At 38.5% G+C, this 27847-nt stretch overlaps 1 protein-coding gene across 1 annotated transcript in view; it reads right to left on the minus strand.

The window, feature by feature from the left end:
- The window catches only part of PATJ (PATJ crumbs cell polarity complex component), a 207377-nt gene that overhangs the window by 23620 nt on the left and 155910 nt on the right, over nucleotides 1-27847 (minus strand). Inside the window, exons 32-38 of the mRNA XM_074961634.1 lie at nucleotides 25556-25630; nucleotides 24935-25052; nucleotides 23349-23485; nucleotides 7380-7463; nucleotides 3356-3549; nucleotides 1382-1529; nucleotides 84-170 (exon numbers count right to left, since the gene is read on the minus strand). Of these exons, the coding sequence (XP_074817735.1) occupies nucleotides 84-170; nucleotides 1382-1529; nucleotides 3356-3549; nucleotides 7380-7463; nucleotides 23349-23485; nucleotides 24935-25052; nucleotides 25556-25630 (843 nt within the window). The remainder of the gene's footprint in view (nucleotides 1-83; nucleotides 171-1381; nucleotides 1530-3355; nucleotides 3550-7379; nucleotides 7464-23348; nucleotides 23486-24934; nucleotides 25053-25555; nucleotides 25631-27847) is intronic.

Below are 27847 nucleotides of genomic sequence, written 5' to 3' on the forward strand. Positions count from 1 at the left end.
GTCAGCTGCTCCAGACAGACCCTCATCTACATTCCATGCAGAACGCAATGACTTTATTGTCTGTTGATACAATTGTCACTAACCTCACTGCTTTGGGGTGTTTTCCGTGATGATAACCAAGAACCAGCTCTCAGTCTTCCAATCTCTAGGTGTACTAGCCCTTGAGCACACTTGGAATATAATAAAATATAATACATGGTATTTATACAGGGTTACAAAATTTCAGCTTTCGGAGACTTACTCACATATATTTTCAGGCCATAATGTTGAAGAAACCATTGAATGTTGAAACCTAAAATCTAATTTTTTATTCCATTTGTTTTATTTGAACAACATAAAAGGCATCCATCCCAGATTCTAGGGACTTCATAGAAAACCTATTGAAATTATTGACTTTCCATTGACTTAATGATCTTTGGTTCAGGCCCTCGATGCCCAGCCACCAATTACACACACAGTCCATAACAAAACCAGCAGCAATCCCCACCCCACGTGCCCAACGGAAAACAATACATCAGCAGGAAAAATACCGTAAAACAGAATAAATCTGAATTTAAGATAAGCAGATTCAGTTTAATAACACATCCTCATACCCTTGCTTGCTGATTCCTAGGTGGGCCAAATCCTTGCCATCATGCAAAGCTTGAATAAAAGAACTTTGCACAGGGAACCTTCATGGGATCTTGAGGACAGAGTCCTCTCCTCCCAATGTAATTTCAGGTAGATGGCAGAGGTAGCAGGCTATAATAATATTCCCTATGGCCAGAAATAGCATCCACAGTCTTCTGTCCCCTCCTATCCTAACACAGGCATTCTCTCCTTGGCCCATCCACAATGCCCTTTTCCACAGTCCCATGGAAGAGTATTGTGCATTTGCAGCAAAGGAGGGGACAGAGTCTCCATGAGAAGGCTTGTCCATGGCCTGGATGTATTTCTGGCCAGGATTTGTCCCCAAGTACTTTAGGGCAACAGCACCAACATGTGAGGAAAGCCTGGGCTAGAACAAATTTTACACTGCAATACTATGGCTGCTAGGTTAGTGCAAGCAAAACCAAAAGCATCTCCTTCCAATTCAGTTCCACAATATTATGCCTCTTGGCTTTCATAACATTTTCCCATTGCTTGAAATAAATGGTTACATTCTCAAATAAATGCCTAAAGTAATATCTGTATCTTTATTTTGCTACTATGTACTACATAAATATACATGTAAAGCTAAAACTAAATGAATCTCTCAGTGTAATTTCCCTATCAAATTCCTATCTGTCTCGATAATCGGTTTCAGGTTGTCCTGGTTATGTGTAAATAGCACTCCAAGATAATTACCTTGGACACTGTCAGTAACTGCAGTTTTATATCTAAGAATGTATTATGTACTCACCTTGAGGATAGTGGCAACAACCTCTTGTGAGGCATGTCTCATATCCTCCCCATTAACAGACAAGATCTGATCTCCTTGTATTAATCTCCCATCCAGGTCTGCAGCTCCTCCTTTAACAATGTCAGAGACAAACACTCCACTTCCATTTCTGACAATACAAGAAGCATATGGCTAATTACACAATCCACTAGTCTCTGTGAGTGCAATTCAGATTACATGCATTTATGAGACATTAAAAGAAACTTGGGAGCTGAGAAAACTAATTTTAGATTACACCTGACCTTCTGAGGTGATCATAAGCTACAGATTTTAAACTCATTAAAATAGTAAACCATGCACTATTTCCCTTTCCCCTTGTGCTATTAGTTCTGGTGCGTACAATCTGTTCAGATAAGAAAAGCATATGCTACTGTAATTTAAAAATACTGCCCAGAAACCAAGGCACAATCTGCTAAGGATAGAGTTAGACTATCTCTTGATATGCTTGGTAAGAAGTGGCTTCACTATAGATTTTCTTTTTCTCACACAGGGCCAAATGCTCTCTCTTTTCTGCAGCCTTGGAGGGCCCCAAGGCACAGAGAAGAGCACAGAGCACTGCACACAGATTCTTGTAGCTTGAACATGAATTTGTGCACCCTGGGCAGCACAGAGCCCAGCTCTGTGGGATGTCCCATGTACCTGGACCGTAAGGCTTGTGAGAGCATGGGTTAAAACACGAAGGGGACAAGACCAGTCGATCCACCAGCCACAGAACAAGGGAGAATTCCTTCCTCAGTCCCTGAAGAACCCCTTGGTACTTAGCTCCGCTACTTCAGCTTGGTGTGGAGAAAGTGAAGGGCCAAAGAGAGGTGAATACTAACTTCCACTTAATGTATGCACTATCTTTTATCCTGAAGGAACCTACCACTTGCTTCACAAACAAAATGGTATATAATAATACTAACTATACACAGGGATAATTTAATCTACCACAGAAATTCAGCTAGCTCTGGAGGGAACTGCAACCACCATAGGAGCATTACTAGCAATACTATACAACAGTCTAGCATGAAGGCAGTTGTGGGGAGGACTGGAGAATTCCATATCAGGTTGCAGGAAGCAGAATTAAATTACCCATATGAGAATCTGCTCACACCACCAGGGTTAAACATCTCCACTCTTGTGAAAACTGCCATAGAATCTTTACTGACCACAAGCAGTTGGGATAATTACATGATGGGTTTGGGGTTTTTTTGGCAATAAGAAACAGCAGTTGCTGTGAGTTTTATACACAGAGACTGATCAGTGACTTTGCTTGTGCTCTAAGTTTTCCCTAGCAATAAAAGATAAATTTAATATACCACAGCTTTAGTATAAACAACTTTAAAAGAAATGCTTTAAAAACACATTAGTAAAAAGCCATGTTTACTTTTTAAGCAGCTATTACTGACTGTACCCTTTCTGACTCCGCATTGTGTTCTGACTAGTATTTTATAGTTATTGATTGTAGAGCTCTCTAACTAATCCTCAGAACACTTCCAGGCAGTAGGTAGTAGTACTATCCATATTTTAAAGCTAGGAAAGCTAATCCAGGTAGGATAGGATTTGCCAGCTGTCACAGACACAATCAGAGTTGGGAATAAAACACAAGAGCGCTTAACTCTCAGTCCTAATTTTGGTCACTAGACCAGACCCTTCACAGACTGATATTCTTAGTACTATTATGTTATGCTACAAAATGCCAAATGCCAAGGGAAACAACCAACAGCCTTGGGAATAGTGTTATTACATAACATACATGCCACTGTTCTTTCTAGAGGAGTCTACATCAAAACCCCAACTCTGAAAACCCCCAAGGAGAATTTCAGATCCTGACTTTTGTGGCTGGAGCCATTCTTTCTGTATTTCACACTCCATGTAACGGCTACAACTGTTTGCATGGCAAAATAAATTCTGTTTTTTACCACAACTGCATTCCAAATGAGAAGTTCTTACCGTTTTCCAACAATGCTTAGACCTAGTCCTCTGCCTGTTTTCTTTTGTAGATCCACATAGAAAATCTCCAAATTCTCTTCATCTTTATAATGAGCTTCATCTCTATAAACAACCAGTTGCACCTTTTGAGGTGTCTGTCTCAAGGCTGTGATAGCTTCTTCATGACTAGCATTCCTCAAATCAACGCCATTAACCTGAAATAACCATCAAACTGTTATTTTTCCTAATTACAGTTATTAATGAGCTTTTCATCCCCACAGTATGTATTTATCCCTGTAACAGCTTTGTTTGGCAGGGAAGTATTCTTACTACATTTTACAGAGAGGGAAAGTGAGGCACAGAGCAAGTAAATGATTTGCCCAAAGTCACACAGGAAGTCTGTGGCAGAGGCAGGAACTGGACCCAGCTCAGAGGGATAGCTCAGTGGTTTGAGCATTGGCCTGCTAAACCCAGGGTTGTGAGTTCAATCCTTGAAGGGGCCATTTAGGGATCTGGGGCAAAAATTGGGGATTGGTCCTGCTTTGAGCAGGGATTGGACTAGATGACCTCCTGAGGTCCCTTCCAACCCTGATATTCTATGATTGCCTGGGTCCCAGTCTAGTGCCTTAACCACAACACCATCCATCCAGCTACTGTATATTAGCCATTCTTACATTGCCATATAGTTTACGAATTTGACATGGTTGATTATTGACCTTGTGTATTTCAGTTATGACAACCCTGTTTCCTTTCTTGGAAAATATGGGTGCAATAACATCACAAAGAGTAAAGTGACAGAATTACTGCAGAATAATTCCCAATGTTATCTAAAACTTTTTAAGTAGGTTCTAACTTGAGGCTTGATCCCTCAGTCCTTACGCAGGTAAAATTCCTACGGACTAAAACTGACTGCAAGATATGTGGTATTCAGTGATTTGGTATTTGCAGATATCTCCCCTTTATTCACAGAGGTGAATAAAGAAGCCAGCTAGTGAAAAGCAACGGAAAATTAAATTGACATTTTAGTTTCTCATCCTGAGCGGAGATGACTGGAATAGCCCACTGTGGGAAAACTCACACTTGCAAATACCCATAGACAAAAACCCACCACCTACCACAACTTCAGGCCAAAATTTTCAAACTTGAGTGCCGAGGCACTACAACTTAGTGGCCTGATCTTCTGAGGTGCTGAGCACCATTTTCTGAGGACCGATACTCCTAAAAAATTATGCCACCAATTTATAGTGCTGAGCTTTACATATTCAACCGTGAGCTTTCCTACGATGCCTTTTACTGGGTCACCTCAACTTGAAGTGAGATGTACTCTTTATGATAACTCGGTCCTGGCCTCTCCTGACCAGAAAGCTGTCAAGTGATGGCTTTGTAGTGTTCACTCTTGTCTACTGAACAATGGGGAGAGACAACCAAACTCAATTCATTTACATTCATAAAACTACTTCTACTCCTAGTATCAGAGGTGAAAGTGTTATCTTTCTCCTCTGCACATTATACATTTCTGTTGCTTCTTTGCTGGTATGAATGCTTAGATTCCCCCCCTAACATCACAATACTGAAGAACAGGAAAAAAGAAGGAAAAAATTAAGTACTGGCTGGAAACTAGATCTTTTCTCATCTGTGGTAAAAGAGCATTATTTTCTAATTCTCATTAGTAGATTCACTAGCTTCAAATGTAAAATTACAAAAAAGTTAGGAAGTGACAATATCTTAGCTTTAAAGAAGTTGCTATTAAATGATTATTTTGCTTTGTTCCAATAGATGGCACCCAAGACCACTACAGAAGCTCTCAGTTAAGCTTCTCGACCTAAGATTGAGCTTGAATGGTGCACTGGGTCTGAGCAAATTTAGAAGTACTCAAAAAGTACTGAAACTTGAAATTCGGATTCCAGATCTAGCCAAACCTAATATCTGTATCAATATCCTTTAAAGTAGGCTTTGCAAAATTCAATTTTTATTTTTGCATAATTTCAATGGATATCCATGTTTATTTTTAAACATTTTAAAAAACATCAATTTAAATTTTCACAGTTGCACAAAATTATGAGTTTTAAGCATCCTCCCCCCCAATTTTTTTTTATCCATTTAAAATTTTCACAGATGCAGAAAATGTGGGGGAGGGGGAGAAGGGGGAGCGAAAGAGAGAGAAAATAATTATTTAATGACAGTAGACACTGAGATTCAAAGCGTTAAGGTTTTATACATGGTAATACACAAATTGTCATCATCACATGTCCAATTATACAAAGTAAATATCCTTAAACCAAACTCTAATAAATTCTCAAGCAGCATTTTTGTTACTTTGCCTATTCGTAAATTTCGATTACCATCAATGGAAATATTCTTTCCTCGGTTTGTGTGTGTATGGTGAAATTGACATTTAAGATAAAAATCTAATCCTTCCAAGCCTACTTTAAACCATCTTCAGATTATCCGCTCTGTGCATTCATTTACTTATCATGTATTAAAAAATTCTAGTGTGTAAAAATTTCAAGGTTTAATAGGGAAGATGAAACAGTAATTGTATAAAGGTATAATACAGTAATTATAGAATGTAATACTAATACGTAAATACAATAGTGTATATTTTTTATAAGTTACTATGCAGGGGAAAAGGTTCTTTGTACTCCTGATCATACTGTAGTCATATATTAATAATAAAATACACTAAGTTCATTAATTCCAAATAGGATGCATACTTTTATGTATATGCTACACATCCCTATATTTTTCTTTACACAACCATGTCTGCACATGTTGTACATTTGCCTCATTAGGGCAGCTTTAAAGGTTACAATTCATACAAACATTATGGCATACACACATTTGCACCTTCCTGCATGGTCAGTGAAGAATTTATTAACCTTCTCCATTTTTAATCACATGGTTAATAATCACATGTTGTTAAGACACAGTTGTTTATAAAATGAAAATAAATATAACCTTAACATAAAAAATATATTTTCTGTGCAAGAGTTGTAAAAACAACTCTCCAAGTGCCCTCACTATTTTTCTAACCCCATGCACTACAGCAAAATGGGTGTGCTGGGAATTTGTCCTGATCTGACAGTGAGACACTAAAAACAGCTGCACTAGAACCACCAGAGACTGACTCAAGTCTAATTTGCAGTCAACAACATCCCTTTCTTAACCCTTTCTAACCCTTTCCAACTGTCTCTAACAATTATGGTGTCAGTCGGTTTATTACGTTAAGTTACAAATAAAATTGTTCTGGTGACCACGTGCATACAGAACAACTAGGCAATCAAATTACTCTAATTATATAAGCAAAATACAAGCCTAAGGGTTTGACACCACAGATTAAGCTCCATAGGTCAGCCTGCATGAATAGTTTGGAATCACTCTGCAGTCACCCACTTATTTGCACAGTATCCTGCAAAGCTCAGCTTTTATGCCCATGTATAGTTACAGACAGACAATACATTAAAAAATAAACTATAAACTCTCCATTTTTCTCAGTATAATGCTTTAAAAGGCTCTGGGGTCCAGAGAAAACATCAAGCTTATAAAAAGGGTAATAAAAACGGTACACATTTATAATTATGTTGATTATTGATGAAACATATACACTGATGATTATTAATCTGTTGAAGATGTTGTACTAATGCTGACCAGAATTACAAGGACATGCTCTACATATATATTGCAGAACATAAAAGCATAACAAAGGTACTAAGAGGTTACACTATAAAGCAGGCTTCTAAATAAAAGATTAAACAGATGATTCTTAACTATTGTACATTCGTACATGGCATTGATGTAACTCAAAACTATCTTGTCTGATAAAATGTAATATATTCTCAATCTGTAATTGGCAGTTTATAGCAGTTTGTGAAAAATTATTTCCTGGGATTTTCTTATTGGAGAAAAAAAAAGCTTCATGAACATAGTGTAACTGGTGTCTTCATTACAAGGATCAGAATCTACTAAATGGTAAGAGTGGTCCCCTGAAAAAAGCAATTTTGGATTAAATACAAAGCTATTTAAATAGGCTTCATAATTAATTTACCTCAAGAATCTGATCACCAGCCCAGAGTCGGCCATCTCTAGCTGCTGCCCCTTCTTCATAAACTTCATGTATAACTATAGCATCCTGTAGAAACAAAATTCTCTCCATTAATTCTCATCCATTGCAAACGTTTCTTAAAATTATAGTTACTCATCCACATCACGCAGCAGATAATTGAGTACCACTATATTCAAAAGACAGCATTCCATGATTTAGTTGATGTGAAGACAAGTAAGGCTATGCTACAGATTTTTAATATGTGAGGATAAGAACATTATTACACCCATTCATCTGCTATCATCTACATTTCGGAGAAAAATATTTTGCTCACCACTTCAGAGTAGTATTTCTTACTAGGTTTCTATAATTTTTATCCATTGGCATCAGCACATATGAACTCTACCTGAACTGGTGCATTAATATCATTTACTTTTTTATGACATAATTTAAAACCAGACTTTTCTGAGTTATGAGTATTTTTAAGGGTTTGGCATAGATGCTTAACATTAGGCAGGAACTTGATGCCTTGTAGTGAATAAGGTTGGTTAGATCTGCAAGAAATGAAATCCAGAAGAAATGAACAATGGTAAATACTAGTTTATTACTGAGGTTGGAAACTGTTGGCCGTGGCAGATGTGGTTCAGGGAAGGTTCCAGTGATACACTCTTATTGCCAGCAATAGATGTCCCCAAAGAAAAAGCATTACAAAGAGCATTTTCTTATTTTGCTAGTGCTTTCTTTTTGCATTGCTTCCTCTCACCCCCAACCGATAGGGGTATGTCTACAGTATGTCTTAAGCTGCAGTTCTGACAACTGGCCTCATCATCAAAAAGATGTGCCATTTTATAGTGTGTATATAAAACTTGTCTTCCTTCCTTGTCCTCTCCAAACACAAAACACTGAAACTCAAAGAATCATCGGCTGCAACAATGCAGCTGATAATCATGTGTAGTGATCTCAGATGGGAGGGTATCAGATACCCATCTCTTGAGTAGATGAGGCCTACAAAAATGTTATAGTTTCCAAGTCCCTTTATCGGCCCAACATATTGTAAACAAACAGTCTTTCTCCAGGCTTTGTAACAACAGGCTGTAAGGTAGCAAAGTGCAGACCCTGCTTTGCAGTCCCTTCCTGATTGCATATAAGCAGGAAACAGCTGCTGTTGGTAAGCATATAAAGTGTGTTCATGTTTTTAAAAACATTTTTAGATGCTGCCTATGTACATCACTCATCTCAAGGTTACATGACAAGAGAAAAGTATCTTTGTGTGATAGTTTATTGGCACACACACATAGCGTAACCTGAACGGGAGGTGGGTGGGGGGGTGGGAAATCAAATGCCTTAAGGCTAATCCTGTGATAAAGAAAACGTCCAGAAGCTTCCTCCATTTTAGTCCCACTACTGCTTGTTTTAACGATGCAGACCTGTATTTACAATGACTCTGCTCTTATTGAAGCACAGAATCATTATCAAACTCTGTTCTCTGATAAATATACACCATTTATCCAGAGCAAAGCTGGGAAGGAGGCTTTTCATCTTGCTGAAGCTCCTGGGATGATGCTGACAAACATCCTAATCTGAAGCTGGTCATGTGAGGAAAAGTCAGCAGAGTCTTGTGCGTCTGCAGTACACAGCAACAGGTTCATTTTTAGAGCTGGCTGGGAATTTTTCGAGGAACTTGTTTTAAAAAAAAAAAAAAAAAAAAATCAGAACATGAACCAAAACTATTTGCAGGGAAGGTCAGTTGAGACGTTCAGATTAATCATTTTTAAAAAGTCAAAATCAGACGATTGACCTGATCTGAACGTGGCGTTGCTGTTGTTATTTTGAGATGTTTATTTCATGAACATTTTCAAGATTTTGATTTTTTTTTTTTTTTTTTTGGTCCTGAGTTAGGACAGAGAATTTTTTCAAAATACCAGCATTCTCAAGGGATGGGAAAACTGTTTCCTACCCAACTCTACTCAGAGACAGAGGAGCAATAGTAGGGAGATTTACAGCAGATACACAGCACAAGATATGCAGTCTGGGCAGGGAGTTGAAACTCAGATTTCTAAATACAACTTTTCTTTTTACCATGCCATAGCACAGTACGAGCACTCACAATCCTAATCAGGATTATGCCTCAGTGCCCTAGGCATTGTACAAACACATGGATAAACACACTTTGTATCTGGAGAACTGATTTAAGGATTGGAGATAAACGTGTATAAAACATTGCCATTATCACAATTTTAAATAAATACTTCATTAGAAACTTTGAATACTCAGGTTTCAGAGTAGCAGCTGTGTTAGTCTGTATCCGCAAAAAGAAAAGGAGGACTTGTGGCACCTTAGAGACTAACCAATTTATTTGAGCATAAGCTTTCGTGAGCTACAGATCACTTCATCGGATGCATTCAGTGGAAAATACAGTAGGGAGATTTATATACAGAGAGAACATGAAACAAAGGGTGTTACCATACAGACTGTAACAAGAGTGATCAGGTAAGGTGAGCTATTACCAGCGGGGGGAGGGGGGTGGGGGGGAGAGGAGGGGTCAGGGAACCTTTTGTAGTGATAATCAAGGTGGGCCATTTCCAGCAGTTGACAAGAACGTGTGAGGAACTGGGGGGTGGGGGTTGGTTATTCCACAGTTCCTCTAGTGTGAAATACTTTCTGACTTTGATAATACTTGTTATAGGGCGATGGTAGTGTTGTCTATACCTTAGTTTGCCTAACTATTTCCGTTGTAAGACTCTGTATTCAATTCCTTTTGTGTAGTTTGTGTGTGTGTGCAATCTAAGGGCAGCATTCACAGCTCCTCCTAAAACCAGCTAGCCCAGTCAGAGTTACCAACCTTCCCCAATATTACTGCATACAAATCTCCAGATATCTAAAAACACTACTGATATCACCCTCTTTCTTGAAGGCTTAGATTTAGGAAATGTCAAAAACTATTCGCCTGAATCACTTATATTCATTATTTGAGAATGCAGTGGTGTCCCCAATCGGTTTCTAACTGGGGTCCCTGCATGTTAGAACTTTAAGTGGGCTATATAGTCACAATTTATACTGTAATAAAAAGAACACTGTTGTCCTTGCTACACTTATTCTGATAAAGAACATTTCTAGATTTAAAAAAATGCATTTGACCTGCCAAAGTCTTATTTTTCTTACATAGTCTTAGCCAGATGATTTTCATCAGACTTGTCAAGTAGATGAAAACAACTTGAACCAATGGATTCTGATTGCACAGTCAAGATTTTAAAACAGCACTAAGGAAGAAAGTAAGAGACAGGTCTTACTTAACTTACAGTTCTAAACAAACAGTAATCCTTCCTCCTTTTGTTTCTGGGCTTGGTCCAAAGTATATTGAACTCTATGGTAGTCTTCCATTGTCTTCAATGGACTTTGGATCAGGCCTTATCTGCACAGAGTATTATATTATACTGTTTTGACCATACATGTAAAATTATCAAAAACACATTTAAGTTACAGTTAGGGATTCTCACTATTATAGTTAATATTTAAAAAGCTGTTTACATATTATATGCATGCTATATAGGTGTCTTACATTCTGTCTTGGGCTTGTGCACGATCCTATTCTAGCCATCTAACAACTGAATGGTAATCTGTAATGATTCTCTTAATGTACAAAGACAGGTTTCAGAGTGGTAGCCGTGTTAGTCTGTATTCGCAAAAAGAAAAAGGAGTACTAGTGGCACCTTAGAGACTAACCAATTTATTTGAGCATAAGCTTTTGTGAGCTACAGCTCACTTCTGTAGCTCACGAAAGCTTATGCTCAAATAAATTGGTTAGTCTCTAAGGTGCCACTAGTCCTCCTTTTCTTTCAATGTACAAAGATATCATGGTTATCAACTATACTACACATCTTGTGGTCCCAAGAACAGAAGCCATGATCTATGGATACCAAAACAAAAACCACAGCTACCGAAGGAGAACATCTACCGAAGGAGAATGTCAACTTGCTCTTCATCAGAGCTTTAAACGTCTGAGGGCCATCCATCCAAAGGCACTATACTGCTGTAATGCATTTATTTTCCGATTGTGATTTCTTATATTGATAAAGGAACATATGTGACGATACACACATATTTTTGGTCTGCACTATTTTCTTCAAAACAATCTGCATTTTACTAGAACCACACCGTAAGGGAAGCATGTCACCCTATGTGTGAACAAAAATACTGAAGAGGAGCTCTGGGTAAGCTCAAATGCTTGTCTCTTTCACCAACAGAAGTTGGTCCAATAAAAGGTAGGACCTCATCCCTCTCATATCCTGGAACCAACACAGCTACAACACTGCAAGCAACAAAAATACTATATATTTAGAGCCTGATTTTCAGAGCTAGTAAGTATCTGCAGCTCCCGTTGGCATTATGGGTGCTCAGCACCTACCCCCTTTCAAAAAATTGAAAAGTTTTTTTTTTTAATAACAAGAAGCTCAAAAATATATCAGGTAAAAGGTTCTTTAAAGTAAGATATTTATTTGCTACAAAATACACACTGCTTTGGGGGGCGGGAGGGGGAGTGCCACTAGATGTTTTAATCATTGTGTATTTTGACAATGCATGCTCCATTAATCTCGGAACACTATACAAATCAGGAAGTGAAATACTATTTAATAGCTTTCATGTGTGATAGAAGGGTCCAGCGTACATGCCAGGATATGCAAACAGCAGTGCTCCATGTTAAACAGGAAATTTTTAGACTTCTGCCATTTTAAAAATCCATATTTATGGAACCAAGAGTAAAAGGTGATGGGAATATCTTGAAGCCAAGGGAAATTACAGCAAGAGAACGGTTACTTACTTTATAGTAATTGTGGTTCTTCAAGATGTGTTGTTCATAGGTTCGACCCTTAGTCCGCATGTACACAAGATCAGATTCTCTTTGGCCAATGGTGTCTATTGGGACTGCACCAGTGCCCACTCTACCTGAGGGCATAAAAAGTCAATGGGCCCAACCACCCCTCAGTTCTTTCTTCAGTGCAGAATCTCATAGGAATAGGACTCCATAGTGGTGGGGGAAGGGTTATGGATTCCGTCCTAGAAGAACCACAGTTATTGTAGGTAAGTTACCTTTTCATCTTCTTTCAGTGATTGGCCGCACAGATTCCACTCTTGATGACTAACAAGCGGTTGTCTATTTACTTGAACATGGGTAAGAGGAAGTCCTACTCGAATAGTGACTGCAGGACAGCCCTCCCAAAATTGGCATCTGATCTGGAAACCTATATGAGGGAATAGTGAGTGGTAAACGTGTGGCTCAAGCTCCACATAGCTGCTCTACACATCTCAGGTATGGGAATACTCCCCAAACAGGAGGCTGCCTGAGCTCTAATGCACTGAGGTCTAATATGGCTCGGGGGAATCTTTCCTGGATAATTCATAGCATATTCTTGTGAAGTCAAAGACCCGCTCGCATAACCTCTATGTGGATATAGGTTGCCTCTAGACTCTGGCAGCAAAGGTCATAAATAGCCTGTATGTATTCTTGAAGGATCTTGTTCTGTCTGGATAGAATGACCATGCTCGCATTACATCAAGTGTGTGAAGCTTCGCTTCACCCAAGGAAGAGTGAGATTTAGGAAAGAAAACCAGAAGGTGAATCTGTTGGTTCATATGGTCAGTGAAGAGAGAACAATTGGTCAGAGATCCCCATATATCTGGGCCTGGAAGTCTAAAAACCAAAAATAGCACAGGCATCAGGGAATGAACATAGTTACCCACAGGCTGTCCTAGCTGATCTTTCAGAGAAGCTGTGTGACTGTGGAAAGATGGGTGAAATCAGCTTCCTAAACAGGAAAAGCTCTGATCTGGTGAGCCCACAGGCTCGAGAATCACAGACACCAGCTGTTCTGACACAAGCCATCTACAGTTAGGCTTATCCCATCAGCGGTAGATCTGAAACTCTACGTTTGTGGGTTGAGACTCCAACAGTCATTTGTTGAGAGCTAATGGCAACTGAGTTAATCCCTTTGCAATATTTCTTTCCTCCTGCTCAGAAGGACAAGAAATGGCATTGTGACCAGGAGCCTCTTCCCAATGCAAGTTGGCAGCAAGACCAGTCAAGACCTTTGCAAACGTTTGGAGGCAATGGGGAAGGAAAAAAACAAATGCAAGGATCATGAAACTAAAATGCACCCTACTAATAAATGACAGTCATCCTCTTTCAAAAGATTCAAAAGAAGTCACCTGGCAGGTAGGGAGATAAGAAGGGATTATGGGGCAAGGTCTCCACAGAGAACTACAGCTTATGGAACCACTAGCTGAAGAAGCACACCTCCAGGATTCTGCAGAAGCCTCAATCTGTGTCAGGTCCAGGAAACACTGGAAGTAAAATACCAGGCTCAGTTGGCTCAGAGGACTATGAGATATTGGGGTTCTGGAGGAAGGGTGAAAGGGAGGAACACCTCATTTCAGTCAGCCTGCTTGCTCAAGCTGAAGGATGGAGCTTTGGGGGAGTAGTGGGGAGATGCAAGGGAATGAGCCCTGCCTGCAAGAACTGAAGCAGAAAAGAGAGACCAAGCTGGCCAAGAACAAAAGAGGAAGTGAAGAATACTAAGGAAGAGAAAGAAGTGGAGAGAAGAAATCCTCCACTTCCAGAACCTTGGCCTAGACAATGGAGGAGGCCTGAACTTCTGATGAAGAGGCTTCTTTTGCTGACACCAAATGGTCCTTGGTTACCTTGTCCAGATAGTCCCTGAAAAGCTTCATCCCCATAAAAGGGATATCAGTTAATTGTGATTTGCCCTGTCTCCAATGCGTTGTTCTAGTCTCTGAGCCAGATATCTAGATGGACCACTAGCACAACCTCCATAAGATCTAGCCCCCACTTTGGCACTATCAAGGGCATCATCACACAGATAACACACATATTTGGCTTCTTTGTGTCTGAATCCTTTTTCCATTACCGCTTTCTATATTTTAGTTCTTTCTCTCCTAGTGAAGAGAGAGAGGAGGTGGCAGAGCTGGAGGGCTGAGACAGGTGATCCATGCCGCCACTATCAGAAGACAAAAGCTGGAAGGAAGTAGGTAGACTCCTGCTGATAAGGTTTGTCACTTATGGCAAGAGTTAACTCCTTGCTTCCCAAGAAGTGCAGTTACTTGCATTTCCCACAGACAAACAATGGGAGAAAAGAGGTATACAACAAATGCAACTGTATGGGATGAGAACAGGAAAATAAATGTCTAAAAATATATGATTAATGTTTGACACATTACTTACTATGTCTCAGATTTAAAGAACAATACTACAGAATTTCTTAACTCAGAGGTTTTTAAAATAAACTAATTCCCAGAGGCTCTCTTAAAGGCAGTATTTTATGTCTTACAACTTCTTGTTACTTAGTCACAAGTAGACTTTATTGATATAAAATATGTAATATGTGAAGAATTCTATATGAACTGGAGCATTTCCCAAAGGGGAACTATGGATGGTAAACTATACACATGATAATGTGAGCAATCTTTTGTTTAATATTCATAGTCTTATGAGGAAATACTTATATTCTGATTTGATTAACTGATCGTACTGTTTGCCTAACCCAGAATAACACATTTCAAACAAATTCACTATACAGTAAAGTATATTGCAGCCAATAAACATAGCTATTAAAGTCGATAAAGAGGGCAGGACCCTCCAATGATTAGTAGTACTACAGAATTACAGGCACATCCACTCACCCAAGGCAAGTAAAATATCATTAATTGTTTCATTATCATCAATCATCACAGTAAAGGGAGAGAAAACAGATTTTGTGCCGGACCTTATAAATCTGTCATTACACTTTTAAAAGCTGGTTCATGGATAACAATAGAAGTCAACTGGTTGCATGAAGGGTGTCAGTGAAGAATTTGGCCCCATATAAGGATTTTTCCATAATTTAAAATAAATCCAGCTGCTGGTTACTTGTAGGCAGAGGAAGTTACACCAAATAAACTTTGCTATATAGGAGTATTTGTTTCTAAATTCACAGATCTAAATGTAACCCAGAAGACAAAAGTTCAGCAAGAGCAACCAGAGGCTGATTAATAGTAAAATGCCTACCTTATGTAAGTAGTATATTTAACGTACCATGCCGTATGCAGAATCCTTTCCAGAACCCAGATGCTTTGCAATGTCTAACATTCACAAAGGATTAACAGATACCCAAAATGCAAAGCCAAAACACTACTGTAATAAAACAGGCAATATAATGTAAAAATGTATTACTGTGTTAACATAAAAATATTTTTCGTTTCACAATACTGAAAAACTTTTCTACAGAAGGTCAAGAAAAAAAGTCTGTTTCCTATTTAAGTACAAACCCCTGCATGAAATGTTCACTTGCCAAGTTCCATTTAAAAAAAAAAAGGTTAACCCACAACTTCAATATGAATATAATTTTTCATGCTAAAATATAGATTTATTTTAAGGAAATGGATAATATTTGTATTACATGTTATGGGCCTCTATAGTTACATCTGGTCCATATTTATTCAAATTTTATTCAGCTTGCATAATATTTTTGCTTACAGTTATATTCATTAAGATCAGAAAAGCTTAAACTTGAAAATTCAATAGCACTATTCATTAACATTCCTTCAGTCTGCAGTCACAGACATTTGCAAACTCTTCTTTGATTTTGAAATAATAAAACTAAGGTAATAAGATGTTTAGTATAAAAATATATGACTTAAGTAAGAATGATAGAAAGAGCTATGAATCACATGCCAAAGCAAACCAAAGTTTTTGAAAATGTATACATGCTCACTTTAGCGGGAATAATAAAAGTGCAGGACCATGTACAAAATTTTAACACTCTCATTTTTTTTAATTAAATTAAAATTGTGAAGGAAAATACCCAGGACACAATGTATATCATAGGATAGATCAGATGCATGAAAGTGTATGAGACATGAAGCCAAATGCCAAGTTGCTTCAGCTACCTGTGAAGCACAGCTATTCCTGAAGTCACTTTTGAGATGTCCTATTGCTTTTGAATAGCTTTAGCTTAAATTTGGTCATTGATTTGTGTTCTTGAAAGTGACTGACCCTCTAAAGCAGACACTTCTTGGCAAGACAGAGCTCTTGTGAAGGATACAGGTTACTAAGGCTATCAAGTATATGATCTGCAACACTTGTTTATTTTGACTCCTCTTTGTGATGACTTGTATGCAAGTTTTCTTGTTGTGGGTCAATATTCATTAGGAGCAAGGATGAACCCACCAATCTCATTTTTACATTATCCATTCAAGAAACCAATCCTATTCTCCAAGTCAAAGGCGTTAATGCAGCTGACATCAAATTGCCTCGTATTTTATAAATTTGATGATAAGACTAACTCCTCACAATTAATCCACTTATATGGGATACCTGTCCAATTTGCAATCTACACTGGCCCATCTGAACCATTTTACACAACTACACAATTAAGTTAGCCCACACCGAGGCAAAACTATCCAGAATGCTGAAGAATTTTCTAACTGCTTGAAACATCAAAGGCACTATCAACTTAAAATTTTCTATCTCCATTAGCACCTTCCTACAGAACCATATTTTAAAGTTAAAGTTTAGAGAAATTACATTAAGTTTAAACAAGGTTCTATAGGAGGGTGCTAACAATATTAAATGAGACTAGTATCTCATTTAAACATAGCTTTCAAAGTTTCTACCTACTGGCACAAAGATTAAAGCATCTACAGTATAATTCTATTTAATGATTACTGACCACCTTGACTACCTGTTGATTAGTAGTATACTTCATAGACTGAAAACTAAAAATGAGATGAACTTATGTCTTCCTTCCTTGAGTGCACATCATTCGGCAAAGAGATGGAAACAAAGGGCCCGATAATTCTCGCATTTAAGTTAACAGTAAACATTCCCATTAACTTTAATGGTGCCCCCCAAAAGCACATGGTATTTAAGAAGTTTATGTAAATCCCAGAAGTATGATCACAGATACTTAATTCACACAGACTTAAAAAAAACAAACCACCTCATTGATGCATTAAGACTTCACAAAGGCCAAGAGGATGATGCCTTTATGACTACTTTTTGTTCCCAATTGCATTAGTTAATCTAAGGACTCGGAACAGGTCAACTCATGAGACTGATCAACATTTTTAGAAGTACTCTTTTCCACATATGATACAGTATCACAGTAGCATGCTTGTATATGCATATATTTGATATCCAGGTATAGCTATAACAACATCAGACAGAGCCAAGAGGCAAATATTTTACTGCCTACAAATCTCTAGTGTCATTAACCAGACCCAAACTTTCATTAGTAATAATAATTAGCACTTATAACTTTTTACTTTTAAATCACATCAAAAGCATTAATTCATGAAACAACCCAAGAGGTAGATATTATCCCCATCTTGTAGACAGGGAAAACTAGGTGTGAAAAGGGAGTAAGCGATTTCCTGAAAATCCACAGAACTTTCCAAGCCATAATTAGAAGTAACTTCTGGCTTCCAGTGTTCAAACTACACCTATCAGTTAAGTATGACATTTTAGTTATAACCATCAGATGGCTATAAAAGCATGGTTCAGAAATTAAAATTAAATATTTTACCCTCAAAACCACATCGGCTTCTTCTCTTGGATAATTAAAAAAAATTAAAACGTAAGATTTCTATAGCCATTTTTGTTTATAGTTTCATTCATTGTGAAATGGTACAAAGTGTTAATAGTCTAATATTTAGGAGCAATATATTACTACTATCCTCAGGGGAACAATATTATGCTCTTCATCAGTAGAGTAACTCAACAAATGTATTCCATTAAAATAAATTTTAGCACTAGCTCCTATTAGGGATTGTACAGAAAACCTCCCAAACTTCAACTGAGTGTAACCGATGTAGTCATTTGCAAACAGCCTGAAAAAATGGCTTTAAGAGGTGTGAACTTGCTTTCAAAGTGGTGTTGACCCTGAAACTTAATGATGCCAACTTAAAAGACAACAGTGTTAACTATTTCACTGCTGAACATTTTAGCAGAAACATTTCTCACCACCGTAAACCAACCTAAGGCTTCTCAGGGTGCTAAAAGCCCCAAACGGTCCCCTACCTGGTACCAATCCCTGCAGCTTGACTTCTTTCCAACAAATTCTACAGTGAAGATACTGTATGCATTTTCAAGAGTGCTCCTCGGTAAATTGAGAATTAAAAATGTTGGGGCACCATAAAATTAAACTTAATACCAAATTTGATTAACAGAGTACTTTTTTGGTTGTGTTTTTCATTTTCATATTTAAATCCATAAAAATGCTCCATTTTTAAAATTTTATCTGAAGCTGTCACAGAACTTCCAGCCTCACACACCACAGAATCCAGGCCCTTTAACACAGAATTTAGGTTAATGTTGCTGTGGTGTATCGGGCCTTGAGTAGGTGCTATGTAATGCCAGGTGGGTTCCTAAGGTTTTTTTGTTGTTCTTTACTCCCACACCCTAAGTTAAAGGAGACTGTTTATATCAGAGATGACTTACTGGGACGGAAAGGAGAAGCCTTACCACACTACTCTTACAGAATTCATTGCTGGCCAAATTCACACAGAGGCTTGCTGAATTTAACTGTTATAAAGGAGAGATCATGTGTTGAAGAGTTGCAATGTAAGATAAGTGGGAAAACCAGCCCTCAGAATGAAAAGAAATAACTACTTCTCCTTAAATGCCAGGAGAGCACCAAGAAGAGAAGACAGTCCCAGCAAAAATGCTGACAGACATTTCAATTTTTCCAAGGATAGTCCTGACTTCTCCAGATCTGTCCTCCCAATAATTACATTAGTTCTGCCCAGTGCACTCCTGCTTCCCCTTTGAGCGCAGCCAGAATACTCAATTACAATGCACTGACAAGTATTTTTAAACAGAATATTAAGGTCTTCTTTTCAGTAGACAATATTTTAGTTAAGAAACTGCATTCTAATTTCCTGTGCAAATTAACCTCCCTGCAACATTCTACCATATTTTTAATGCCTCTAGTTTGTGACTTTTGATGATATTCAAGGTTATAACTTAAAAGTCATAGAATGTGTTTCATTTTTAAGTGGTGCTTATTTTTGCAGGGCTGCCAGATTTACTGGCAGTATATCATAAACTTAAAGGAGCTTCAAAATAATTTTTAACTGGACATTTCTACTCCATGACTGTTCACTGTTGTGGTTCACTAGTGTTAACAGTAAAAAAAACAGAGCAGCAAATGAGTAATTAAACAAATAATTTTGGCTGCAAATGTATTTAAAAACATATTGGGCTAGGTCTTTGCGTTCTTACCCTACCTTTCTTTCTAGATTAATTTAACAGCCCTAGCAAAAATACACAAGCTCTTCGTGGATCAGCTGTGATATTGGCACATCACAGTAATATTGTGAGCCAAGGTATATCACTCAAAAACCTATTCTTCACAACTCAATGACTACATAATTCCCCCCTCAAATGTTTCCACAAAGTTATCCACACACAAAACACATGGAGGATCAGCTGTAACTCTGAAGGAAAGGAAAGCAGAAATGTGTGTTACTATCTCATTTTCTGAGAGGGTGGTGCAGAGGGGAATTTTTCAGCCGCTTCGATGTGAAAGGAAGTGCCATTCGCACAAGCCTGCTCTTGCTCTACCATTGCTTGCCTATCCCCATATAGAGTACATCTCTGGGACACCTACAATAGATATCTCATTCCTACCTTCTACCTGTAGCATTTATACTCTAGGGATGAAAGACATCAACTCCCTATCTCTTTCAGACATGAGAGTGTACAGAGTAAATGGAGGCCTACAGGATAGTGCTCCTGTTCCCTTGCTCCCTGACCTCAAGAACTCCCATTGGCCGCATTTAAAAAAAAATATTTTTAAAAGTATCAAATACAACCATGTTGTGCAAGCCAGCTTCAAATTAACTTCCCTACACTATGGAAAACTATGGGCCATGGGCACAATTTCCTGTCACATAAATAGGACTGAAGTGGCTGCAGATATCTATGGCTCTGAGTATCAAATAACTCTCAAGTAGTGAAGCTACCAGTCAGTTATTTTGGCTTTACAAATATACAATTTACCCACCTATCCCACAGAATTGAAAGCGAAGGATGAAAAGAAGCATGGGACATACTAATTAGCTACCAGTAGTTCCACTCCTTTGTTCTCACCTTATATCCCACAGAGCCAGAGGGAGGAGGAGAAATTTTCCTAACAAACACAGGTGGTATTTCCCTCCACCAGCTCCTGGTTTTGTTTTATTATTCTCTCAGTTTTCACCATCACACCACTAAACAATTATTATCTCTTTGCCCTAGTGACAAACATGGCATCAAAATACTGAGGCCCAGGTCACCTGATGGTGTAAATCAGCTCTATTAACTGAGCTAAGTAAAATAAACCTGCTGAAGATCTGGCCCCTTTAGGGCTACAATTTGTCTGTAGTTATGCATATGCATGTCCCACTGAAGCGAAGAGAGATTGTGTGCATGTAACTGAAGAAAGAATCTCGTAGGTCCCCACAGTAAATTAGCAGACCAGACTATGGTCTAATAAGAGCAACTTGTTTACTATGAAGTAATATGGCATGCTTTTGAATGCTCAAATGAACAAGATGAAGACCAGCTAAGATTCATTTTGGCAGGTCCTGTAACTTAAAAAAGAAAGTCAGACATGTGTGAAAATTTACTTCATACAGATGAATTTCCCTATTGCTGGAAGCAAGTTGATAACTTTATAAATTGTTTTCTTTACAAATTTCTAGGTTGACACTTTAATAAATAATCTAACAAAACACAGAACCCAGTCTATAATAGCTACTGAAGTTAGAGCACAGTGTTGTTTGTTTTTTTCCTGTTTGCCCCTCGGCAGAAACTTTATGTATTTCATTACTATGAAATTCTCAGGAAAGATTTACAATAGATTATTTATGACAGGATGTCACTTGGAATTTGAAAACATTTAAATGAAGAAGCAGAGAGATGGCTCAATATAAAACCCCATATATGAATCCCCTGAGTTTTAGGGATCTTGATAAAATGGAACTTGGACATAAACTATCCCACACTTTTACAAAACCAAAACTGAACCAATGATGTTTGAAAAATTTGAATGAGCTCAACCCAGTTTTGCCAAACTCCACCTGAAGGAGAATCATTTATTGGACCCCTACACATTTTGGAGCTTCAGATAAATGGGACCAAAATTCTCAACTACTTCAGATCTGGGTTCTAATATTATAAAACCAAGACATGGCCTACACTTTATAAAACAAAATCACCCAGTTGTGCCGATCCATCTCTCTCCCTCTCATTTATATTTTGCTTAAGATGTGACTTCCTCTGAAATGTTTCAAGTTGTACCTGCTGAGAGTAACAACAGACCTCACTGCTTAATGATGTATTACTATGTATTTTCTTGAATAACCGTATGTAAAGTGATTACAAAGCAACTCTATCAGCTTAACGCACTTTATGGCAAGATTCAAGATGACTCAATGCTCAGGCAGACTGCAACAGAGCTGTATACAGAGAACTCTAGACTCAATTTGCTGACATCAAGAATTTCATGTTGACAGGCTGTTAAATTATAGTCTTGTATCTCTTCGAGAAAGAGTGAAGAACTAAAATAGCAAATCACCTAGCACAAACAAGAAGGAAAAGGTTTAAGCTAGCCAGGGGTGCAAGTAAGTTAGGGGACTTACCGGTATTCCGAAGTCCTGAGCAGGGGCATGGCCTCAACCGGAAGAGGCGTGGCCTTAAAACCCCAGGCCCTTTAAATCTTGGATTTAAAGGGCCCGGGGCTCCATCTGCAGTAGGGCTTGCTGGCGATTTAAAGGGCCCAGGGCTCCAGCTGCCGCTACCACAGTGGAGCCCGGGCCCTTTAAATTACTGAGGGGCCCTGGGGGCTCCTGGCTGCCAGCGCTGTCCCGGGGCTCTGGCAGAGCTTTAAAAGGGCCTGGGGCTCCACTGTGGTAGCGGCTGCCAGAGCCCTGAGCCCTTTAAATCCCCTCCGGAGCCCTGCTGCCCGAGCCCTGGGGTAGCAACGGCTGGGCTCTGTCGGGAATTTAAAGGGCCCCGGGGCTCCAGCCGCTGCTACTGCCCTGGCCCTTTAAAATCCTTCCAGATCCCCGCCGCCGCTACCCCAGGGCTTGGGCAGCAGGGCTCAGGCGGGGATTTAAAGGGCCAGGGCGGTAGCAGTGGCTTGAGCTCCAGGGCCCTTTAAATCCCCGCCACCGCCCTGCCGCCGCTACCCCAGGGCTTTAAATTGCCGTCTGGGAAAGCCGGTCCCGGTACAGCACATCGGCTCTTGCCGGTACGCCATACCAGCTTACTTTCACCTCTGAGGCTAGCTAACCTTTTGAACTTGCATATTGATGATATACTTTAATGGTGCTGAATACATAATAAAGTTATAAAGTAATAAAGTTATCTTTGCCAATCTGTGTCAAGCCTCGGGTGGTACTGACAGGGACTTAGTAGACTTAAACAGAGCACAAAATAAGCATTTGTGTTTTTAAAGTATGTAGGTGTTAGCACAAAGCGAAGCCGTGACATTCATTTTGTGGTCCAGTCATGGACATTTCAGATTAAATAATTTACAATTTCATTACTTTTTTAAAATGAGAGGGAGAAGGCTTATGTGTAAAATAAATAGAGCTCATTCTAGGAATAATAAAAGTGAGCAATGGGAACTCATCAAAACCTTTAATTTATATGGCTTAAATTGTAGAAAGTGGGGTACATAGACAATTATGATGGTAATGGAAGATAGTGAAAATATATAGAACTGTCAATTTAAAAGGAAATAATGCATATTTAATCTTACATATCAGGCAAAACTACCAAATTTATTATGAAAGCAGCTGTATGCCATTCACAACACTGAATAATTTAGCAGAGGATTACTGGATATATGGTATTGCTTATTTCTAAATTTTCTTTTCCTTATTTTTTCTGCTTCTTAATTAAGGTAATGAATAATAGCTCAATAAACTCACAAGTGGAGTATCTTTCCCTCCAACAATGCTGAGACCAAGGCCTGATCGCCCCTTGGATATTTCTATAGTCATCTCTTGCCCAGGAACAACTGGGCATGTGGCTGGATCCACTGGCAACAGAGGTGGCAGTACATTGCCTAAAAACATTAAAAGAAAAAGAAATTAGTCAGCAATATTAAATGTACATATAATTGATCTAATAAGGATGCACATTAGTAATTAAAGAGCAAAAACTTTCTCAACATCCCTACACATCATGTTGGAGGAATACTGTAAAGACAACATCTGAGCTTAGAACTAACTATTAGAATCTGAGTTTAGAACTATTAGAATCTGGTGTGAAATTGACTTCAGAATTGAGATGTGACTTGTGTGATTTTGATCAGTATGACAAAACATGGTGCATTTGGATGCGACAACGCAGTGTCACGACAATGAAACACAGGGAATTTTTCAAGTTTAAATTCAGGATTTTTTTTTTTCAATCAACTTGTCACTTAGAACTAGACATGGTTCATATGCACTGTTGCAACACTTTTGTTCTGCAGCTGCAAAAGGCAACTATCCAAAACAACAGTGGCCCAAGATATTTGTGACACAAGAGCACTTCTGATATTACTGATGACCATCCTTTTGGCAAACAAAAACTAAACAATCTATGATCAAGTTCTTGTAGTTATTAATTATTATTATTATTATTATTACAATAGAGAAAAAACCCTACTGTTTACCAATGGAACAGGAAATCAATATGGAAAGAAAAATTCCTTCAAACTTTTAAAAGAGTATTAAATAATGGTGAAAATGTCTCAAACCTTTTTATATTAAAAAAATTGTTAAATTGTTGTAAGCAAGACATGAAAAGTAATTCTTCCGCTCTACTCTGTGCTGATTAGACCTCAACTGGAGTATTGTGTCCAGTTCTGGGTGCCACATTTCAGGAAGGATGTGGACAAATTGGAGAGAGTCCAGAGAAGAGCAACAAAAATGATTAAAGGTCTAGAAAACATGACCTATGAAGAAAGATTGAAAAAATTGGGTTTGTTTAGTCTGGAAAAGAGAAGACTGAGGGGGGACATGATAACAGTTTTCAAGTACATAAAAGGTTGTTACAAGGAGGAGGGAGAAAAATTGTTCTTAACCTCTGAAGATAGGACAAGAAGCAATGGGCTTAAATTGCAGCAAGGGACGTTTAGGCTGGACATTAGGAAAAACTTCCTAACTGTCAGGGTGGTTAAGCACTGGAATAAATTGCCTAGGGAGGCTGTGGAATCTCCATCATTGGAGATTTTTAAGGGCAGGTTAGACACTTATCAGGAATGGTCTAGATAATACTTAGTCCTGCCATGAGTGCAGGGGACTGGACTAGATGACCTCGAGGTCCCTTCCAGTCCTATGATTCTATGATTGACCCTTTGGAACATCAAAATAAAAACAATAAAGCAAAACGTGCCTAAGGAGGACTAAAACAAACCCAGTTATAGCAGGATATTATAGCTCATTTTGACAGTACTTGCTATGATATTACTGGGGTAACTTTGCCATTAATGTAAGCTATCTTGCAGAAAGAAATAATTGGTTCTCACTGTGGCTGGTGAACTCTGCCTCTGGAGAAAGATAAGAAGGTGTTGGTGCCAAAGATATCTCATGTAAACTGATGGGTAGTTTGGTTGAAGACTTTGATTGTTTTAATTGATTGAGGACCTGAAAGGAGAAATCAAAATAGTTCAGTTGTTAAAATAAAAAAATACAAAGGCAGCATGTGCTGTTCTGAAATCAGCTGTAGCTATCGATTAAAGCAAAGTATGAAAATCTTTACATTAATTGGATTGGCAATAGAACAATTCAGTTTAAGAATATTTAATATTTTTAAAAGAGCCAAATTGGGTAGGTTTGATACTGTGAATCCAGAAATGCCTGCAAAGAAAGTCTGATGGAATTTCATTTGGTATAAGAGACTTATCTGTGTGAGACAACATTCTGAATTTTTAAAAACAGGAAACTGTATTCTTAACACAGTCTTGCATGACTATTCCTACATATTTAAAGAGAAGGATGTTTTTAAACCATTCAGTGTTCAAATAGGAATTAATTCAATCTCTTCTCAGTTATAGAAGAACCCTGGTAACGTAAATTGTAATACAAGAAAAATTTCTTCAATTGAACTCCCCTCCCCCAACCTCACCCTCAAATACAAACACACATACATTTTCTGGAAGTTGCTCCACCAAATCCTGCTGATCTACCATCAACGTCTGTTTGTCAGCTTTGTTTCTGACATCCTAAACAGGGAAAAGGGTAACTTTATTAAAAAAAAGAAGTCACATCAGCTTCAACCTTCATTTAAATTAAATTTCTTCAAAACCAGAGATATCAAGGCTCTGATTCTGTAATGTGATACTATTTACACACAACACACAATTACACTATGGAACTTCTTTGCTACTTCATGATGCTGAAGCCAAGAATTTAGGAGGACTGAAGGAAGAACTGGACATTTACATGTAAAACAAGATTATCCAGGGCTATAAGTACTTAATTTAGATGCAATATAGAGGTTGGGGGGGGGAAGGAAAGGGGGTGAGCTTATGCCACATCTGTCTATTGTGGAGTCTCTTGCACCTTCCTCTGAAGCTTCTGGGGAGACAGGTTACTGGATTAGATGGACCGTGTGTCTGGCAATTCACATGTTCCTATGTACCTCAGAAATTAGAGTTGGGTGTGTGTCTAACTTTAAGCATATTGAGTAGTTTCATGGGATCTTTTGGTGATGAGACTCTATGGGCAATAGGGGAAATATTATGCTCTCAGCAGTAGGACATCTTTTTCTTTTGGCCTTGACAGTCACCAAGAGACTGGCAGCAGGAATCCCTGCTTAACTTGTCATCTAAAGAATGAGCCATTGAGCACAGACCTGCAATGTTCATAGAATCATAGAATATCAGGGTTGGAAGGGACCCCAGAAGGTCATCTACTCCAACCCCCTGCTCGAAGCAGGACCAATTCCCAGTTAAATCATCATGTTAGCAAAGAGCAAAAAGTTCAAGACCCATACTGCTACTTGAACACATATTTTTCTGGCTCGGAGGAAAGCAACAACAGTTAAGCCACTTATAAAAATGGAGTATTTATATAGCCAATATTATTGAAATCTCCAACACCCTTTATCAACTCCACATTCTAGAGTTATTTGCCATGATTCACCAAGCAATTTTCAAAATCTGGATTGTGATAAAGATCTTACACAGCTTACTGTCCAATCGGTCGCCACTATTTTTACAGCCTATTCTGTCCCTTGCTCCAGAGTCAGCATCATCTGAAACCACCAGGATGTTCCTGGTTAACCTAATAGCACTGTCCAAATCCATCTCCCTGTCCCTAACCTTTCACCTTCTCTTCAGTCTGACAACTCCATAGATAAATAGATAGATAGACGATACTGACTCTGGAGTGACTGGATTTACATTGGGGTGAGTTTAGACCATTGAGTGTGAGGTCATTACTGATATATATATATATTTATTATAATGACCTCACACTCAATGGTCTAAATTCATCCCAACATAAATCCAGTCACTTCATTGGATGTACACCAAACATATTCTGGATCAAGACTACATTGCCTAGTGGATAGAGCACTAGACTGGAACTCTGGAGACCTGGGTTCTAATCCTGGCTCTGGAAAGTCAATTCACCACTCTGTGCCTCAGTTTCCCCATCTGTAAAATGGCAATAATGATTCTGAGCTCCATTGTACAGTGCTTTGAGATCTGTGATAGAAAGTGTGGTATGTAAGAGCTAGGTATTATTATCATAAAAACAATCTTATCTTTCCCCTTAAATTCTTCTCTTCTTGCTCTCTGTCATTGTTGACACACTAACATCCTTCCCATCACCTAAATTGTAATCTGAGTATCATATTGATGCCTTCTTTCCCCATATCTTTCCATTGTTTTCTCTGGACTCTTTCCCTCATTCATCCATTCCTGTGCACCCCTACTGCAAATGACTTAGTTCATGCTTTCATAACTTCCTGTCTTAATTACTACAACCTCGTCCTCACTGGTTTCCCCAATTGCCAACTTTTCTGCTCCATTACATCCAAAATGCAGCTGCCAACATAATCTTCCTTTCCAATTGCTCCAGCCACATCTTCCCCCTGGCTCCTTTTTGGATCTCTACAATAGTTTCCACTCTGCTACATTAAACTCATACTTCACCTCCTCATTTTCAAAGAATTCCAAAATGCCACCCCCAACTACATCTCTCGTCCTCATCTCCTGCACTGTAATCCACTCCCTAATATATGCCCAAGCTTTTCTCCTAACTGTTCTTCATCTCTTTCACCCACTTCAGACTTTGTGTATTTTTTTCATATTAATCTGTATCTCAGTTTCCCAGCTGCAGTATACCAAATACGGCATGCAAAGTAACAAAAATTTGCTTTTACAGTTAGAATTCATGCATTAAAACTCCAGTTCATTTGTATTCCGGGGTGG

Source organism: Natator depressus, chromosome 8 (genome assembly GCF_965152275.1).
Source record: "Natator depressus isolate rNatDep1 chromosome 8, rNatDep2.hap1, whole genome shotgun sequence".
Taxonomy (NCBI): Eukaryota; Metazoa; Chordata; order Testudines; family Cheloniidae; genus Natator; species Natator depressus.